This window comes from Colias philodice, chromosome 24, assembly GCF_061535455.1.
Source record: "Colias philodice isolate Cphi_HAF_F1 chromosome 24, ilColPhil1 Martin Lab GWU primary, whole genome shotgun sequence".
Taxonomy (NCBI): Eukaryota; Metazoa; Arthropoda; class Insecta; order Lepidoptera; family Pieridae; genus Colias; species Colias philodice.
The window spans coordinates 4,479,008-4,500,274 of NC_143109.1; the positions used below are offsets into that span (position 1 = coordinate 4,479,008).

The 21,267-nt window shown below is 33.3% G+C and overlaps 1 protein-coding gene across 1 annotated transcript in view; it reads right to left on the reverse strand.

The window, feature by feature from the left end:
* LOC149477701 (uncharacterized) overlaps window positions 1–21,267 on the reverse strand; it is a 157,046-nt gene that overhangs the window by 8,493 nt on the left and 127,286 nt on the right. The window contains exons 5-8 of the mRNA XM_089710211.1: window positions 18,863–18,990; window positions 6,531–6,788; window positions 5,218–5,455; window positions 3,800–3,940 (exon numbers count right to left, since the gene is read on the reverse strand). Coding sequence (XP_089566337.1) covers window positions 3,800–3,940; window positions 5,218–5,455; window positions 6,531–6,788; window positions 18,863–18,990 — 765 coding nt within the window. The remainder of the gene's footprint in view (window positions 1–3,799; window positions 3,941–5,217; window positions 5,456–6,530; window positions 6,789–18,862; window positions 18,991–21,267) is intronic.

Genomic DNA, 21,267 nt, shown 5'->3' on the forward strand with positions numbered 1-21,267 from the left:
TAAGTCATGAATAGGTTAGACTAAATATGTAAAATATAATTATTATTATGTATTATAAAAACGTATTATTATTAAACATATTATATAGTATACATAGGTCTGCAACGTAACTTTATTTTTCGAAAAATATACTATGACTTATAACAGTTAGCTATCATACATAACATTCATTCTAATAAAAAGTTAATTGCACGCCTCATAAGCGAAGCGTTGAGGTGGGTACTACTGTCACTTCGCGAAAAACATCTGATTTTTCAAACTTAAAATGTCTTTATGTTATCATACATTGCACTTGTAAGATAATACATACACACACATATTAAGAAAAAACACTATTTTTAACGTTCATGATATTTTTGATGTCATTTTTGTTATTTAAACTAGTTAAAAAACAGTTTAAAAAAGTTCTGTCTTGGACGTCCGTGTGTCTGTATGTGCGGATCCTTTTTCTTGTTAACACGATAGCGACCGAAATACTTTACTAATCGAGTCTTTTTTTTTCTCTTACGCTTGAGTATGCTCAGGAATAGAACCCTTTCATTTTTCAGGGTCTGATTCGATGTGGTTTAATTGTTATTAAATAAACAAAAATAATAATTAATAAATATTTATTAAAAAAAAATTATGAGGCGTGCACTTTTGGATTTTCCAAATTATTTATTATCCAAAGGTCTTTTCTTTGAATAAAAAATAACTACTGCAATATCAAGTTCAACAAATGTTTTACATAGGGAATAATCCATACTAATATTATAAATGCGAAAGTAACTCTATCTGTCTGTTACTCAATCACGCCTGAACTACTGAACCAATTTGCATGAAATTTGGTATAGACATATTTTGATACCCGAGAAAGGACATAGGATAGGTTTTATCCCGGAAATCTTACGGGAACGGGTTTTTCTTTAAAAACGCTGGCGAAGCCGCGGGCGGAAAGCTAGTACAGAATAATAAGACAAATAAATTCAAGCTAAACCAACTGACATTTGATTCCTCGCCCACGCTTGCTATAATATCAAATTATATTCATACAAATTTTACAACAAAATGTTAAACTGTGTAGAAATTGAGTAGGCATTTGAAATAATATTTCCTCAACCTAAATACTGTGTAGGCAGCTCTATACTTACAATAACTGATTTATTATTCATTTGAACTTTGCCAATTATTCGAATATCATTGTACTGTTTAAATTTAGAGGAAAAATATATTTTATAATATTTCTCTGTGGAATATTTGGATCGATAATTCCCGACGTTCACTTTATTTCGTACATAATCGAAAGACTGAGACTGTTTTAAAATGTGTGTATAGATTTATTTTCACGTGCTAATTGTTTTAAATCATGATCCAAGTGGTTAATTAAATAAGTTCGTACTTACTTCGAAACATCAATTTAAAAAGAGACGATTTTTCTCATTCGAAAAAGAAGTAAAATATGTCTGGTGAATATAGCGCATTTATAAAAGTCCAGCCATTAAAATTCCTAAACGGTTCTCGTAATCCGCTAAAGGACTATTAGATTTATTCATAAGCAAATTGTGAAAAGCGACCCTAATGCAATATCGAATTGCCTTAAAAACGTATTCACAAATTCAGCATCTGCAAAGTTGACTATTTTTAGTTTGCTGTATCGATGAGTTAGGGATGGGAAAACGTTTCGGTATCAGAAAATCACTGTGAAAATTATATACTTCAATTATGTACAAAATTTGTTTTAATCTCTTTTTTTATCTTAATATATATAAATCTCGTGTCACAATGTTTGTCCTTAATGGACTCCTAAACCACTTAACCGATTATAATAAAATTCGCACACCATGTGCAGTTCGATCCAACTTGAGAGATAGGATAGTTAAACATGTAGGTACCACGGGCGAAGCCGGGGCGGACCACTAGTATATTATAAGAACGTTGAAATAAATAATATTAAATGACGTGTGTTATAATCCAATCTTCAATGCCTTCCACACTTCGTTATATTGTGTAATACATGTTGGTTCAAGTTTTATGTTGGCTCTATCTCCTGATCAAAATTCTTCACAATTGTTTGAACGGTATAGACTTGAAAAAGTACCCCAATATCTTTATTTTAAATCACAGTATTATTCTGACTTTGTTGAAACAGGATATCTAACACCATACATTGAAACCATGGACGTATAAAAAAAGACGGACGGTATATCGCCAAAACATTGAGTGAAGCCTAGTAATGGCGGCGAAACATCCATGTGTGTGTGCCATGTTGCCATGGCAACAGCTGTCCTGTTGACAATGGCGGCTGTATTTTTTTCTATAAATTTTGCCGTAATAATTTTGTCATTAAAACATAAAAGAAATAACTTGCTTCCCTGTGGAATGTAATCCCTCGTGTTTTGTTATTTAAAATTGTACTGTTGCGATACCATTTAACCACGCAAGACAGCATTTTAAATATTTTTTGTGAAACAGTGACGCAGTTAATCAGTCGGTAGTTCACGACGTAATGGCGGCCGACTAGCTTACTATGGTGAGAGTGTGTGCGTGTTTATTGTCCTTACACGATCGCTAGCTTACTATGGTGGCTTCACGTTGTTTGTTCGTAATACGGCGTCCGTCTTTTTTTATACGTCCATGATTGAAACATATCGTTATTTAGTATACAACTTTAATTACATTCGAGTCTATACGCACTATGTAAAACATTCCTGCTTATTTCTGTCATGTCTATTTGCATTTTAAAGCTACTAGGGCGTTAAATCCATTTTCGCTGCATTCTTTAATTATATACTAATTAATACATCAATATATAATTATATATTAGTCACCTATTCCTTTATTTTCCTATTCCTATTATAAGAATAGGTATTCTTTTTTAAGAAAATTATAGAAAATTGAACCACAACGATGAATTCTTGACAAAAGAGATATAATGAGTGTTATGACTTCAATAGAATTTGAAGTAAAAATAGCGCTATCAGGAACTCCGTTACCAAGAAATAACAGTTACTCGTAACAACTTGTGATATATCACAGTGACGTTCCAACTCTACAGTGATGCCGTTCCATGTCCTTTCTATTCAATTTGGGGGCGTTCTCGCATCAATCGAATGGGTTAACATGTCTATTGGATATAGCTTTCAGAATATATCCTATTACTGTGGTGATTGCATTGCTGTCACGCTGTTTTCTAGCAAATGAAATGTGCCAATATTGGACGCTTTGCCGGCATACAAACGGTAATTAGCCGGGTTCAGGAATTATTTTATCGGAGGATTTGTAGTTTTTGATTAACGAATAGTATCGGTATAAAGTTTCTAAGGCGTATTGATATTTCTTGTAATTGGCTACGCTACATCGTTTATTGAATAGAACGACTCGTTCTGAGTAAATGCTACGTGTGTAAAGAAATAAAATCTTCCTGTAGAACTCTGCACTTGTGGATATTAATATCAATTATGCTAATCAGATTTATATTATTATAATAATTTATAAAATTGGTTGTATAGTTTTTAAGTTGATAGACAGCAAACAAATCTATCTTCTGTAGAACTTTAAATATACTTAATATGTTAGTTTTATATATGGTTATGGTTATTTCAATTTAATATGTTAGTTTTATATATGGTTAAACTTATACCCTTTACCAGCGTGGTCAAATAAATTTTCAATGTACACAATTTCATAACCTAGAAATGATAAATTTTTATCACTTTGGGGGTAGAATTTATCCTTTCTCATCGGATTTTGTCCAGTAGTTCGAGCTATACGTTGATAGACCAGTCAATCATCTTTTATTTTTATACATTGTTATATTTACCTGCACTCCGGGTCCTCTCGGCAGGTATGCGCCAAAGTATGACAAGCTGGTAGCGGTGAACCGACGGGAGGACGCTGGGCACACGACGGGTGGAGCCTCTCTTGTGCGTTCATACATGAATCCTCCTTGTTATCCGTTTTCCTGGTTAAAGTAAGAAATATTTTATGGTTGTGCTGCGTGATGTCGCGGACCAAAAGCTGTTTCTATATGTTATGTGTTATTCTGAATTATCGTATATTAATGTAAAGTTTATCCAAATCCGTCCCCACAAACTTTCGCATTTTTAATATTAGTAGTATATAATAGATAAGATGTCCATTAAGATGTACAAATAAATAATCTACAAAGTGAGTGAATCTTAAAGCCAAAGGAATATTGAATTACGTAACCTTATCTGACTATTATAATACGGTATTATTTAATAATGGAGATTTTTATTACGAACCATTATCGTGATTTGTATAACAGAAACTATTTATGAGTATCGAGAATTTGGTACTAGCATAATGGTATTCCTGAAAGTTTCAAGTTTTCGTACTTGCAAAGAAATATAATAAGTTTTATTACTATTTAAACTGTATAATATATTGAGAATAATCTATACTATTTATTCATGTAACAGCTTCTTGAAACTTGTTCGATAAATTCTAAGAGCTGAGCTATTGCAAATCGCATAATATATTAGTTCAAGAAATTACAGTGCGTAAAAAATTTCTCAATATATGATATTTAATAAAAATCTTTATTGGCATAGTAATATTATAGGTATATATAACCTTAACCTCCTGAACTAATTAAATACTGTGTCTTGGATGCTTCGCCCTAAAAGTATAGATATTAATATGATATGTGTAAAGAGAGAGTAGGAAAAGAGGGGTTGCTCAGTACAGTACTTCGCTTTAAGGGTATATAAATTGTTTTCTTTTCTCTAATACATTAGTTTAATGGATCTCAAATTAAGAATCTCGCTTCCACTGCACGAGCTTTCCCAGAATCCCAATATAAGTTGTTCTTAGTAACAGAAGGTAAGAAGTTTTGTTTTAATTGGTTCCGAAGTTGTTAAGTAAATCACGGGCTTAGTACACAGTGTAGGTACAGTTTTCCTGTTTGATGTCCAGTAGGGGAGAGATTTTATCCGACTATTCGAAAGAAGAATGTTTTTTTTATGTACATGTGGATTTTAAACTTGATTAATCATGTAGAGCTTTCTTATAAGTCGTTAGTTTTTATTTTTTACATTTAAAATAGTTAATTTAATAATATCTTTTATCCAACTTCATTTTTTCGAAGAGCTACAAATCATATCAAGTGTAGCTTAGACTTATTTTTCTCTATACGTGAGAATTTAATTTAAAATTATCAACAAATCAACATAAAATCTATACCATTTCCGCATAATTCATACTTAGTATACTTACTTGCACAAACAAAATGCGATTTCCGTGTTCCAATGAACGCCAGGCTTCCTATAAAAGTTCCGCAGAGCCGCCATGCACCCCTCACGGTCGCAGTCCGTCGCATGGCACTTTTGCAGCACCGGCGTCAGGGACCCCACACATTCACTGTCCTTGATGCAAGTGTCCAGCGCCACGTGGCACGTCGACTGCAGCGCCGCCTTGTCGTCACCTGCTTTACCGTTTTCCTTCCCAATCCTCTCTGTAGGTGTATGTTATATGTTAGCATGCGCCCCTCTTGTGCGAAACGTGCAGGTCGTCTAATATTAGTATTATTCGTGATATACGTTTCTATCGCTTTGACGCCTCGAACGTTCGACCTATTGCTAACCAAATTTAAACTAGGTAAGTTGGATTTGTCAGTGTGAATAATAAAATATCTCGTCTGTGTGCTGTGCCATATACATGTTGATATTATAGGAATAAATAAATATACTGGTAAAATAAATATCACATAAAACGTGTCATGAAAATATATAAATATATAAAAACAAAAAAATATAACATAAAAAAGGATAAATAATGTAATATAATAAAATAGTGTTAAAGTGGTAATAATACATTACTACATGCGTAAATAGGAAATACTTATAAAATAATTAAATAATTTGTGAAATCATGGAACTCGTGTACAGTATGAGTTGATCATGATAAATTTATATTACGTGAGAAAAACTTTTTGATTGCAAGCAAAACTCGATATACCATGCTAATATTGTGTATAACTGTAAAAATATAATTTTATCCGAATCTTATTCCGTAACTTACCACCTAAATATTTAAAGTCAAGTAAAAAAGTAGTTAAATCGACACACAAAATTGGTCTCGCATAAATCTGAATCGCAAAGCTTCGCGAAGATGTGTCAAAGCTGTCTAAACCGCTTTTAAATCTCCTCTTGCTTGTATGAATTAAGAAAGCAAGGTTAATGTAAGCTCTAGATGCTTATTCATTACTTTCACTACGCAAAGCTTTACTTTTTTATCTACCGGTAAAAACCCTCCTTAAATCTACGGGACTAAACTCTCTATCTCTGGGTTAGGGGCTAAAGTGGATGGTAATGACATGAGTCCTGGTAGTGCCTGAAACAAATCCGTGTTTGATGACGGTGTTCTTCTACCTGTACAGATCCGAAGCTAAACGTGTCATTACGATATCTATGGTTAAATATTTTGTTAGTGTACCTGATATTTATCGTAACACTTTAATCTTAATCGTCGACTAATCTCTTTAAGACTAGTCTAGTTTCTAGAGATTAGTGAACGTAATAAATACATACGGTTTTCATCGATATATCCCGGTCCGTAGACGGTCTTGGTCGCGTAAAGCGGGTCTTCGCTGCCCCCCGGCTCATGGTTCCAGCGGTGGTAATGATGGCCGTGGGGTTTGTAGTGCGGGCTCGCATAGCGATGGACGTGACTCATTATTTTGTCCGGGGCGATTAGGTTTCCGTCCTGCGTTATCGACATACCGCCAATCCATGACGTCACGCCTGTCGTGTTCCGATTTGCATTTCGTCCGTCCGACATCAGCTTTACTGGAATTGAATCCGTATCGCTTAGCTGAGGCAAGCGACGACCGGGCCGTAGCGCGAACGGACTCTAATTACTAAGGCGATCGCGCAGGGCCGGTCTCACATACATACATAACCCTACTAAATAAAAAACGACAAACAAACAACGATATCCAAAAACGTATGATACAAAGGACAAAAATTAAAAACCACGTACGTTAATTTTGGATACTGATTATTTATTATTAGCAAAGCTCTTTACGACGTTATAGAACTGTCGTTAAGCAAAATCTATGCCGCGCAGTAACCATAGAAATCGTAGAAATAGGAGATGCAGCATGCAGCATGCTTATATTATAGACATTGAACACAATTTAGACTTTCAAAGCGAACGAGTTAATTGGATTAATTGGCTCATTCCCTTCCGTTGAAAGTCTAAAGTGGTTTTAAATTTAAGGAATAAAGGAAGGTAGCAGTACTGAAAGCATGCGGGCATAAAGTAGGAGCGAATTAATGGTTTCATTTCTTTCAAAGCCAAACTACAGTTAAGAGTCGGTTGCAGCGGAAACGAGTTATTGTTTCTATTGATACTAAGATTCAGATTCTAGTATCACATTCGAAGTCCGTTTTATTCCCACCTTTAACCTTTTCAAGTGCTCATAACATCTATGATCTAATGATAATGAAGGATGAGACAATGTCGTGTTTTAAAATGTTATAAGACGAAACGTTCACACCTCTAGAATACTTTCAATCCTCCATAAAATACTTTTTCTTCTGAATAAAATTTGCAAGATCACCAACATATACCCAATGAAAGCGTATTGCAAAGTGAATTCAGTCATAATTCAGCCAAACGGGCCGGTCACTCACGCGCTCCTACCTTACGAAGCGATAGCGAAGCGTGCAGTGCAAGAGGCGACGGAATCCGATAGACACATAGAGAGAGAGAGAGGTGCGGCGGCGGTTACCGTGACGGGGCCGAGAGGGGCGCGGGGAGAGGAGGGCGGCGCGAAGCAGGCTTGCGGCGGCGGCGCGGGTCATCAGGCGGGTCCCGTTCTCCGTGAGCAGCAGGATGGTACCGTCCGGGGCCGCGTATCTGGTGAGCGGCGGCGCGCGCGCGGCCGGTTTCCTCGGCTCGAACAGCGCTCGCACCGCCGGCGGACATTCGCCCCAGGCCGCCGCTGCCCCACAACCACGTTACCAACAACCACTGACCGCCCCCGAGCCGAACCGCACTCGGAATACACTTAACGGACCATCGACTTTGCTCCGCTGGCAAATCGACGCCTCCCTTAAGAGTACTCCCGTGAAAGGTAGACATAAGAGTTAGGATATTGTACGCCGCCCCGACAATGCGCTATCAGTAGCAGGCGCAGACCATCACCGAAGGCCGAAGGTGTGAAGCCAAGAGTTGAGGTAACTGCGGGCATGTACGGTGTGTGAGGTCAGGAGTACACTAAAAAGAAGCTCAGTGTCCGTGAAACATAAAGGTATACAGCCTTGTGTAGTAAATTAGTGATCTAACTTTCTCCTAAGGCCTAGGCATCTAACAGTGTAGAAATTAATAGGCAGGTAACGAAACGAAAAGATGAACGAAAATAAAAAGGTACGAAACAAAACTAATATAACACGTTGACAACTATTTTGTTTGAGTCTAGAACTCTTGAAGCTTTTAGGTGAAGTGTTTATGTTTGTGGTTCATATTTGTTATAAAATATAAAATTAGTTCTTTATCTTTTTGGTGTTTTGTTTTAAATACATGAAATGAAGGCACACAATAATGCACATCGGTAAAATAATATGACGTGTTGTTTACAATGTGTAGGAGTTACTTCGGGGGTCCCACAAGGCGCTGTACTTATACACATATTATTCATAAGATATGCAATTGTTAATTATTAGTTATTGAAATGACGGGTAGTGTCACATTAAGTCACTGGTGTTCCTAAGCATTGCCATTATATTTAACACTTAAAGCTATAAGTATCTTATACATTTGTATTGAGTGAGATAATATTTTCAGAGAGAAATCGAGCAAAGCTTCGTAAACCCTGTTATTGAAAAGAACCTATCATAACACGAATTCAGCGCGATGACATGCAATTCACAGATTTTCAACAAATATTTGTTCGACAAAAATATTTTTTAGCTTTATCATTTTTATGAAGTGAAAATATTACTAGGTTTGCTGTTTACTATCGTGATTGAATTTATTTCATAGAGGCTGTATAACATTAATAAAAATATGTTATATGTAAAATAAAGGAATGTCACAGCCAACACAGCCGTCAAGCACACAAAGTATTGTAATACAATTTTTATATTAGATGGTATATTATAAAACAATAACATATTTGTGTATTGCACCCAACATTGATGTATTACATAAATATGTTATACATCATATTATATAAGTTAAGATAATTGTAGGTATCAAATTGAAACAAATCATAATTATTAAACAAAACTATTAAAATATCACACATTTATTAGAATGTCACTTCACAATTTCCAGTCAGTTACCACTATTTTTCACTGAGCCTCGGATATTTCCCCGGGCAAGTAACAGAAGTAATTTCCAACAGTTGTATATGTTCCCACGTATAAAATGGTCCGGGCGAAACTTATTGTCGTCAATGTTTTATAGGCACAGGTCAAAGTAACCCGTTACAGTAAAACTGACTGTTCTCTGTCCCAAATTAAGTTAACAAAACGTTCGAGAATAATAAAGTGATAGTGGTTCTTGTAATAAGAAATTGTAAGTGTGAAAATTTTGTCATAATGCGACGAAAGGGTTTTCATATCTATAATTTTATTGCATTGGAACTTGAAATAAAAATGAGAAAAGTAAAACAACTATGCTAAACAATTTTATTGTATTCAATTTGGCACAGAGAGCAAAACTGCAATTTTTATTCCATCGAAAGGTGATTCTTTAATCCAGGCCGAACTATGGAACTTAATAGAAATAAGAAATATGTAAGCTTGTAGAGTCGCTAATGAAGAGTGCAAAAATGAATTTAAAATGTCCATGTTCACTAAGAAAAGTTTGACACAATGCAGTCCCTGCCAAGTATGAACTAACATAAATTTTAGCAGCTCAGAAACGAATTTCAATTGATAAAATATATTCTCGCTATGATTTAAGGAATTTGTAAAAGTGCCATTAGATCTCAAATCTTGATTCAGTTCAGAAATTTTCATGTCATTTATCATTCTGACCCGTTTTCATATTGATTTTAGAGAATCTAACTAATATAAACTTAGCCGTTCCGGCAAATGTATTTCTGCCTTACTCTCATTACTTAGGGGCGTGAAAAATAGATGTTCGATTCTTAGAACAACCCGATATGCCCACAAAATTTCATCAGAATCGGTCAAGCCGTTTCGGAGTAGTTTAACTTCACGAGAATTTTATGTAAGTATTAGATGAATGTTAAATATACGGTTCTGTAATCTTTTTAATTTAAAAATATTAACAGAATATTATAACTTTAAATATTCTGTTAAATAGTATTCTAGTAATCGTTTAAATTTAAAAATATTTTGCCGTATACACGCTTCCATGTTATCAACATACGTAACTCATTACGGAAGGGTAAGTTTATATAATTAAGTTTTTATCCTGCAGAATGTAAATAGTCTTTTTAAGCATAACATTTTGAATTATAACTGTATATTTATTTAATAATTAATTTACTTATGCGTTTAATATTGAAACATAAATAACAGTAGGTATTTTAACAGAACTATTCTTTTAAATGGTATACTTTTTTCATAGACGACGCGGTTGGCGCAGTGGTAAAGTAACTGCCTACTGAGCCGACGGTCCCGGGTTCGATCCCCGGTCAGGGCAAATATTTGTGTGATGAACTCAATTATTTGTTCTTGGGTCTGGGTGTTATTATCTATATATGTATTTATTAAATATTATATTTATCGTCGCCTAGTACCCACAACACAAGCCTTAATTGAGCTTACTGTGGGACTAGGTCGATTTGTGTAATAATGTCCTATAATATTTATTTATTTATTTATTTATTTATAGAAATCTAAATAATTGTTTTGGTTCTTGGAACCTGGAAATTGTTTTTAACTGTTGTATTGTTATTTGTACATTGTAAATAAAGTATTCGTAGATATATTATGCAGTGTCATTCGTAGTTATTATGTAACAACCAAGGTATACTCATATTCGTTATAATATTCTGTTAACTTTACGTACAAATTAAGTTATATATATTAAAAAAAATCTAACTAATATTGTTTTATAATTACATATATGAAATTTTTTATGCTGGGTAAAATTTACGCCACGAAAGAATTATACCAAATCATGCTTATAGTGCATCCATTAATCATGTAATAACACACTTCAATTAGCCCCAAAACATTGTTTAAACCGATTTTACTTTTCTACGCAATCCCGAACACCTCAATCACAAAATAGGACGGAAAATCGGTGTCAAAGAATTGTTCAAAAGGTTTACTTCTGTAGACCGACCTCAAAGTACCCTTCGCACAAAGGCGGCAAAGTGAATGGATTTCCTTCCCATTGTTTCTTTTGTATGCCTTCTTGATTTTTAGATTATTATTCAATTGATGTTATTGGCGCGAAGGGTGACTGGAGTTTCGTATATTTTGTTTAGATGTGAATGCTACTTTATCGTGTGGTTAAAGATGACCGTGCAAATATGTTTATAGTCCGTTTTCTTATGGGCATGCTTGTATGGAAAGGTATACATTTTTGAGTAAAGCAATTAAATTTGGTTCGAATGTTGTACTCGTCCATCTAAGCCCAAATCGCCTGGTAGCCAGTGTCTACTCCCCGGCAGAAGGGAGGGAGGGGGGGTTATAGAACAGAGCGCCCGGCGCTCGGAAAAAAAATTCTGGCGGATTCATTTGGCCCTTTGAGTCGAGTTTGGTGTCGTTATCAGGTAACTAGATGATGCCCAATTCATTCCCCATACCAGTTTTTTAGGGTTCCCTAGCAAAATATGTCACAATCTTTAAAATAATAAACTTTTGGCAGTGGCAAAATCCAAACAAACCAGTATATTTTTATATTTTTGTATCAAACTTGGTTTATAAAAAATACTGTCTGAAAGCCCATTTTATGCAGATTATAAAAACATTAACATGTAACATATATCTTACCATTTTCAATGTGAAATAAATTATAGAAAGTACAGGAACGTTCGTCAGCGCAGCATAGGGGACGGCTAATAGACCCGAAAAATAAGCAATAACATAAAACAAAAAACAATCAAGTGCGAGTGTGACTCGCCCATCGAGTGTTTCGTACTTATTTGTCCTATACCATGTTATCTTGTCTGGTAGGACCTGGTTAACTGATACACACACACTTTCGTCTTTATAATATTAGTGTGATTTTTAATCATCTTTAAATTATAAATGAAGTCAGGTAACATTGTTAAAAGTATAGATATATAATAATAGAACGTTTTTGTATTAATAATAATGACAACCACCTCCACAATTACATAATTCGGTACATTTGAGCTGGCGTATAAAACACTTCAATCTGGAATTGCAAGATTTCACGCACCGACATCTTATCAATCCAAAGCTTCTCTTTTCTTTTTATTTCAAATGGGCTAGGAATATTTTGATTTTTTTAGGTCCCTAAATATATACAGCCTGTAAAACTGCCCTTAAGGTGTGTTGTTTAAGGGCAGCTTCTGTGGGAGGCAAATTTTCGATTTGCCTGTCCGTTTTTGTTAAAAATTTGTTTGCGATCCTCATTTACTGTCACAGCGGGGAACAATGTGAAAAATAAACATGTACTTATAATAATTATAAAAAAATATAAGTTCTGGATAAGAGTATCCTTAAAATATCGTGACCGTCCTTACCTATCATGCATTGTAATCACAAACTTTTCAATTTTACTGTCTGCATATTTGCCACTGTAAAGTGCTTCAAATCCTCGTGTGCCATTCGGATATGCCTTCCATACCTCAAATGCGTGTGTACCTATAGTTCTTTTAGACCTTCTAGCTTTGGAACACACGATATAGTAGTAGTAGCCAAAATAATGTTAAGAACAGTCGACAGATATGGCTAGTACAGAATATCATGTATTCCAAGCTAAAAGGTCTAAAAGAACTATAGGTACACATGCATTTGAGGTATGGAAGGCATATCCGAATGGCACACGAGGATTTGAAGCACTTTACAGTGACAAATATGCAGACAGTGAAATTGAAAAGTTTGTGATTACAATGCATGATAGGTAAGGACGGTCACGATATTTTAAGGATACTCTTATCCAGAACTTATATTTTTTTTATAATTATTATAAGTACATGTTTATTTTTCACATTGTGCCCCGCTGTGACAGTAAATGAGGATCGCAAACAAATTTTTAACAAAAACGGACAGGCAAATCGAAAATTTGCCTCCCACAGAAGCTGCCCTTAAACAACACACCTTTAGGGCAGTTTTACAGGCTGTATATATTTAGGACCCTAAAAAATTCAAAATATTCCTTGCCCATCTGAAATAAAAAGAAAAGAGAAGCTTTGAATTGATAAGATGTCGGTGCGTGAAATCTTGCAATTCCAGATTGAAGTGTTTTATACGCCAGCTCAAATGTACCGAATTATGTAATTGTGGAGGTGGTTGTCATTATTATTAATACAAAAACGTTCTATTATTATATATCTATATTTTTAACAATGTTACCAGACTTCATTTATAATTTAAAGATGATTAAAAATCACACTAATATTATAAAGACGAAAGTGTGTGTGTATCAGTTAACCAGGTCCTACCAGACAAGATAACATGGTATAGGACAAATAAGTACGAAACACTCGATGGGCGAGTCACACTCGCACTTGATTGGTTTTTGTTTTATGTCATTGCTTATTTTTCGGGTCTATTAGCCGTCCCCTACGCTGCGCTGACGAACGTTCCTGTACTTTCTATAATTTATTTCACATTGAAAATGGTAAGATATATGTTACATGTTAATGTTTTTATAATCTGCATGAAATGGCCTTTCAGACAGTATTTTTTTATAAACCAAGTTTCATACAAAAATATAAAAATATACTGGTTTGTTTGGATTTTGCCACTGCCAAAAGTTTATTATTTTAAATATTGTGACATATTTTGCTACGGAACCCTAAAAAACTGGTATGGGGAATGAATTGGGCATCATCTAGTTACCTGATAACGACACCAAACTCGACTCAAAGGGCCAAATGAATCCGCCAGAATTTTTTTTCCGAGCGCCGGGCGCTCTGTTCTATAACCCCCCCTCCCTCCCTTCTGCCGGGGAGTAGACACTGGCTACCAGGCGATTTGGGCTTAGGTGGACGAGTACAACATTCGTACCAAATGGCATTGCTTTACTCAAAAATGTATACCTTTTCCCATAAGAAAACGGACTATTAGAATCGCTCAAAACTTAGATTTAAGATGATTGCGAATATGGTACAAATATTCCAGTTTAAAATTATTATTTCGACTAAATGGTATTTACTTTTAGAATAATATTTTAATCATTTTAGCTTCAAACATGATGAAGTATTTAGAACTTAAATTCTTATGAATTTAGACGACCCACGGCCAATCTGAATTGAAAGTAGCTTAGCACAAAATATTTTACACAGCCCTTAAAATATGTGTTGTACTACTGTCTGTCTACTCAATTTTTTATATGGTTTATAGGTTGACTTCATAATCTATCAATCTAAGTCTAATAAAACTAAATCTATGTACTTGATATCTTAATTTACATAAGCTTAAATGTAATTCAAACCGCACAATAATGCTTTGTTTTAGTGGTATTGTTTGTGTCGACCTCTGTTACGAAAAACAAAAGTTGTAGAAATTTTGTTTAAACACATCCTAAATAAGCAGACGGGGTAGTTTACAGATTTAAACTGTCAGGAGCTGAAAGAACAAACAAAACATTTACGAATTATTGTGAGATTTTGTGAAAATAACATTGTGAATTTTTTGTTTGGTCGGTTTTAAATGACGTTACCTTTGTTATGCAGTAGGTACTATGATTTTTTTTTATAAAAATGAAATGCTAAATTTGTTGCTAAGCGCAAATCTCGAGAATGGCTGAACCGATTTCATTAATTATTTTTTATAATATTCCTTGAAGTACGAGGATGGTTCTTATGGAGAAAAAATGTAAACATGTACCACGGGTGAAGCCGCGGCGGCCTGCTAGATACCTATAAAAACCGGAGCGAGAATCCATTCTTTTAATCATTACAATATTATATGTATAGGTAGGTATACCTCACTAGAAGGCAATGTTTGTATCTACAGCTCATAAGACACGAGTAATCCCAAATTACATAATTTCAATCTTCAAAATAAATGTTCTGCGCGAAGTAATTTCACTCAAGCAAGCAAAATACAACCGTTACTTGAGCAACTTTGGATTTCAAGCCAGAGATTAGCCGGTTTCAACAAATATAAATAGGAACCGTCATTTAAATCCTCGCTGTAATCTTTAAAATTGAAAACAGAGTTGTTTGTGAAGGATTTTATTAAAGAATAAAATCCTTCGCTTCGCTTCGCTTCGCTTCGCTTCTTACTATAATAATTCCATGCCATTTTAATGCAGCGGAATTATTTCGTATATTAAAGAAGAGATATTAAGACATGACTGTATAAGTTAGAGCTTTGATGGATTAAATTATTGAACAGTGATTTATGAAGCAAACTCTATATGAGCGGCTTTGTCCAACATTGATATAATTGGAAACATAATGCACTTTAGTTTTTAATACGACTTTCTAACATACTTTAGTATATTAAGTCTAGGGCACATTATTATAATTCATGAGTTAGATTTAAAACATTCAAGGTCTCATTTGAATCTAATACCTTAACTAAAAACGGATAACACTCCTGTTAACAACTACGCTTCCATACATTTTGCGGTTACATTAAAGGAAAGTGAGGTCTCATTCCAAAGGAATTCAATTTAATTTCCAATAGCACAAACAAAGGAAAGCCATCGATTTATGGAATTAAATGGTTCAGTCTAGATTGAAAGTTGAAGCTGGCGGCAAGAAATCGACCGCTAGAGGATTAATACTACCCTAGGGCTGTGATAGGGTTGGCAGTTTTTAGTTACATTTTCTGTTTTAGGACTATATAGATATTAGGAACAAGGGATGAGAAATTGTAATGATATTTGTTGGTCAATTGCAGCGGTTTTACAAAAAATGTTCGTGTTAATTTATACCTAAAAATATAATTATATCAAACTCTTAAATAAGTTTATAGGTATATTGTAATTGTAACTATTTTAATATACAATTTAACATGATACACAAGATACACGGAAAATAATGTACATTTAAATAAATACCTAAATTCTATTTCGTTGCATACAATTTGTAGAAAGTTGTCACAACTGTTGCCATACTTGAAGATGTCAAAATTTACCTAATATATGCCTTTTCATTTGGAATATCTAGTATACAAAAAGTAATAATTCGGTAGTTTAAACGGCATGTAAAATAAGCATGGATTAAATTTCCCTTTAGAAATTGCTTTACATTTTGTACCTACAACAGTTTGTAGTTAAAAATAACAACAGGTAGAGCCATATTATAATTACTAAACTATGGAACTAAAACCGATATATAACTGATAAATTATTTAACGTAATCCTAAGTATAAACATTGTTCGTATGTGAGTAATGTGTAGGTTTAAATTTATTAAGGTCTTAGGCTGGACTCTATTTCTGGTGATTTTGGTAAATGGATTCATTAATTATGCAATTTTAAAGGTTCCTTTATGGTTGATTTGTATTTAAATATATGTAAGTAGAGTTGTTTCTAAATCCTGCATTAATATACAAGAAATCATACATTAAGTAACGATTTGCGCACACAATAAGGTATTTAAATGTTTTTCTTATCTACGAGTAAGAAAACTAAGGGCTTTGCATTTAATTAATTTGAAAAATAGATTTTTATCTACCTTATAATTTTATATGTTACTTACTAATAAGTTCAAATCTTATTTCTTGCTTACGTCAGTTTGACGTCAAATTTCCATGTCAACGCGTAATTAAAATTTGAACGAAAATTTTTATCAATTCCTTGGGCGTCGCGCAATGATCGAAAAACATAGTTTTAATAATTCTTAAGGCATTTAGTACTGACCAATGTAGCATGCTAGCTTACATGCTAACTTGGAAATGTCTCGTTGTCACGCAACAAAAACCATTTTAATTGGCTCTATATTCTTCACGACAGAGGGGAGCATGCAGTATAATTTTGTAGATTGATTTTTAAAGGCTTTTGAAACAGGATTTACGTTAAATGTAAATGTATTGCCTTATTACGTTTATGACGCTATCATACGTATCAGACGTATCGGGATATTGAAAATTTGAGTTGTTAAAAAGTTTTTATGGCCTGACGTATAGCTTTAAATTTATGTGGAACAACGTTTTACTCTGAAATTAAATTTTAACCACATTGCTATATTTAGGAACTATATTTTTGCTCTGAAATTAAATAATAAATATATGTATTCATATTTTTGATTGATTACATGGTAATACAAAGCCGAGTCATGCATACTCTATTTCCTTATACATAAAACTTAGGCTTATGCTAACATTTCAGGGTTAGTAAAGTTGTTAAATATGTTTGTATTAATACAAATTATAATTGTTCATTAGTGACAGCCCTAGCAAATATCACATAAGAGTTGCGATGCGGATCAAAGGTTATAAACACAAGTATATCGAAGCTAACTTTATTGGATGCGATATGATTACGATACCACTTCTATTTAAGTTGTAATTCTCTGCTTAGATTGAGAAACTTTCCGAATAACAATATTGAAAGTTTCGTTCGGAAATACAAAATATATTTACTCTCTAGAATCTTTTTGCGATCGTTGTGATTTTATTTACTGTTAGAAGTTTTTGTTATTGAGCCTGTTATGTATACTTAAAAAATTATTTATTAGTTCAATGTTGTTCACGTTATTTAAGTAATGTACTTTATGAAAGAAATATTAATTCAAATCCAAAACAATACGTTATGAACAAGGTAAACAATTGATCGCTCTATGAATTTCTCCATCGTTAATTATATAATTTGGAAAATCCAAAAGTGCACGCCTCATAATTTTTTTTAATAAATATTTATTAATTATTATTTTTGTTTATTTAATAACAATTAAACCACATCGAATCAGACCCTGAAAAATGAAAGGGTTCTATTCCTGAGCATACTCAAGCGTAAGAGAAAAAAAAAGACTCGATTAGTAAAGTATTTCGGTCGCTATCGTGTTAACAAGAAAAAGGATCCGCACATACAGACACACGGACGTCCAAGACAGAACTTTTTTAAACTGTTTTTTAACTAGTTTAAATAACAAAAATGACATCAAAAATATCATGAACGTTAAAAATAGTGTTTTTTCTTAATATGTGTGTGTATGTATTATCTTACAAGTGCAATGTATGATACATAAAGACATTTTAAGTTTGAAAAATCAGATGTTTTGCGCGAAGTGACAGTAGTACCCACCTCAACGCTTCGCTTATGAGGCGTGCAATACATATTCAGAGCGAGGGAACACTATTCAATATGATAATAATAATATTATAATTTAGTGACGTCATTAATGTACCATCACTTGATAATATTATCAAATCTCTATGATTCACATTATTAATAAATCTGTTACACACAAGTTGCAAAGGTTCAAATTATATGATGTCATTTTAAAGTTAAATTATGAACCTGTATTACAATTGGGAAAATTAATAATTTTCGATTTTAACAGGGGATATTATTGAATTGTTAATTCACTGTGACATTGCGTAAAAAATGCAACGTGTAGACAACAAACACCTGATATTATATCTAAGAATACTCTAATTTTCTCATACAGGCAGTTGTTATCTTTATAAGCCACATAGAGTATCGTAAATTTCAATAGTTTATAGTTTATACCTACATATTTCTCAATATTATGTCGCAAAAGTAGTGTGTTATTATATTTATTTAAACATATTATCTCACTCAAAACACAGACATAAAGCAAGCTAAGGGTGCGTACTCACCAACGCAGGGGTTATGGTTAACAACCGCAAAGATTCTGTCGCACCGTTTCTTCATGTGGGTGTTGGGGCAAATGCATCCGAAGAGCGGAGAGAGACGCAGACCGGCCCAGGCTTCGCGACATGCCTCCCTGCAGTGTGGACATAGCTTTATAACTGACCTTTTTAACATGTTTTCATTAGCTTCAACTGTATAACCGACTCCTGTAGACACAATTTTTACCAACTATTTAATTAAAACTTTGTACACTTATCATTTACTTTTTCATTCACTTTTCATTCACTTATCAAGGAAAGGTGACAATACAATAATTTATTTGATAGATATTTGTGATTGTGTATGCGTGTGTTACTGTGTTTATACAGCCGAAGGTCCATGTTTTTATCTCCCTTCCCAGATTTTTCCCGTATCATTTTCTTCATTATTCCCAGTGTTTTCCTGAATTTCCCCCGTTTTTGAAAAGCCAGCTAATGTCAAACGCTAGGCAAGGTAAAAGACTTATATTTATATACTAGCGGTCCGCCCAGGCTTCGCCCGTGGTACATGTTTACGTTTTCTCTACATAAGAACCATCCTCGTACTTCAAGGAATATAATAAAAAAAGAATTATCGAAATCGGTTCAGCCGTTCTCGAGTTATGCGCTTATCAACACATTTTGCGATTCATTTTTATATATAAGAAAGATATACAGATAACCTAGCCTTTTCCCTTTTATGGTATAAAAAATAGTTATAAATATAAAAGGAAATTAAAACAATTGAAACTGTGTTTAGCACAAGCGTTTTATGAGTTATAATTTACTTAGTCATAACTAAGAATTATGAGTCTTTTCTGTTAAAAATATATGCGTTATTAAAAACTTATCGGGTCAAGAGTTATATTTTATTGTTTTAAACATTTACTACGCCAAAAATAAGAACTTTCAAACTAAGTAAAATATTTATACACAGCAGTAAATACATAGTAAAGAATCTATTTGAAAATTCCAAAACGTTATTTATTATTTACTTATATCCTAATCTCCTGCTAATAACTACAGTTTAAGAACCCTTACAAATTTATAAACGACATTTGATACCAGAATCCAGCTGAAACTTGTAAATTTATTAAAAGAACCTTGCCATAATAGTGGCAAGCACTTGGAGCAATAAAAATGCGTAATAACAATTTATGGAGAGTCTAAACGCGACGGCAACTTTATGGTGTAATAGTTTTATTACTGAAAATTGATGTGTTAGAAAATATAGGCCAATATTTCATATACGTTGCGTTATAATGTAGGGGCTTAGTTTCAAATGTTAAGGCTACGAATAAGTTTGATTACGTTATTTAAAGACCACGTTTTATGAATTAGTAATGACTTAAAACAAAGCTTATAAAGATCATCTGCGCTATTTTTACAAAGCAAAACTTTAAGAATAATTTTGAAAAGAAATTGGTAATACTTGAATACATTTCATTTTATAATTTACTTGACATTGTAGCTGTCCTTGTTAGTATCTATATTGCTATAATTAAATACATTTATACTTTAATTTGATAACTTGATATCGAATTCATTAACAAGAAATTGAGACGAATAAATTAATACAAATAAATAAACTAGTTTTGAGAATTTTAAACTGTGATGTCGCAGACAAATATCTTTCACTGAAAAAGTAGAGGTCAGACTGAAAATTCGTTGACTTCGTCTCAACACGTCAAGTGTACAAAAAATATGCATACTCGACATTATAACAGGTACAAGATCGTTTGGTGAAAAACGTTTTAAAAATTTTTGTCTACGCATTCAGTGTTGCTGCAGGCTTTAATTAATATTAAAATACTAAACGTGATTGTGGATACTATAAAATATAGCACGGCTTTGTTGAATACAGTTTTTTAAACTTGCCAGTAGTAGCTTAAAAATAAAAATGTATATATTTAATTTAATTCTCTCGCAAAATTATAGAGATATATTTGAGTCTTTATTACAGTGTTCTAATTATTTAGGATTTCTTGTCTATTCCTTAAGTTTCAAATATTAGAGCTCTTTAAAAATTATTTCTAAGTGTTATTCGTTATTATTTAATGAGAAGTTTCGTACATAAAAAAGTAAAACTGCATACACGTACTATTCTAAGTTAATGATGTCAAATAACGATCTACCGCTCCTATGTAATAGTATATCATGTAAATTCTATGCATTAAAGATATCAGTTTTAGTACGTTCATGTCTTAATTTAACTGTTTCCCGATTTATAAAGTAAAATTAATAATAATTCAGTGAGAAACTGACTCCAATAGAGGTCAGTGGCCGATTAGGATATTTTAAAACTGCCCCAGAATACGTTATTAAGGTTTGATTATAGAAAGATCTTTCACGAGATTATCTGCTTTAGGTACATAAAACTAGCTAGCTACCTA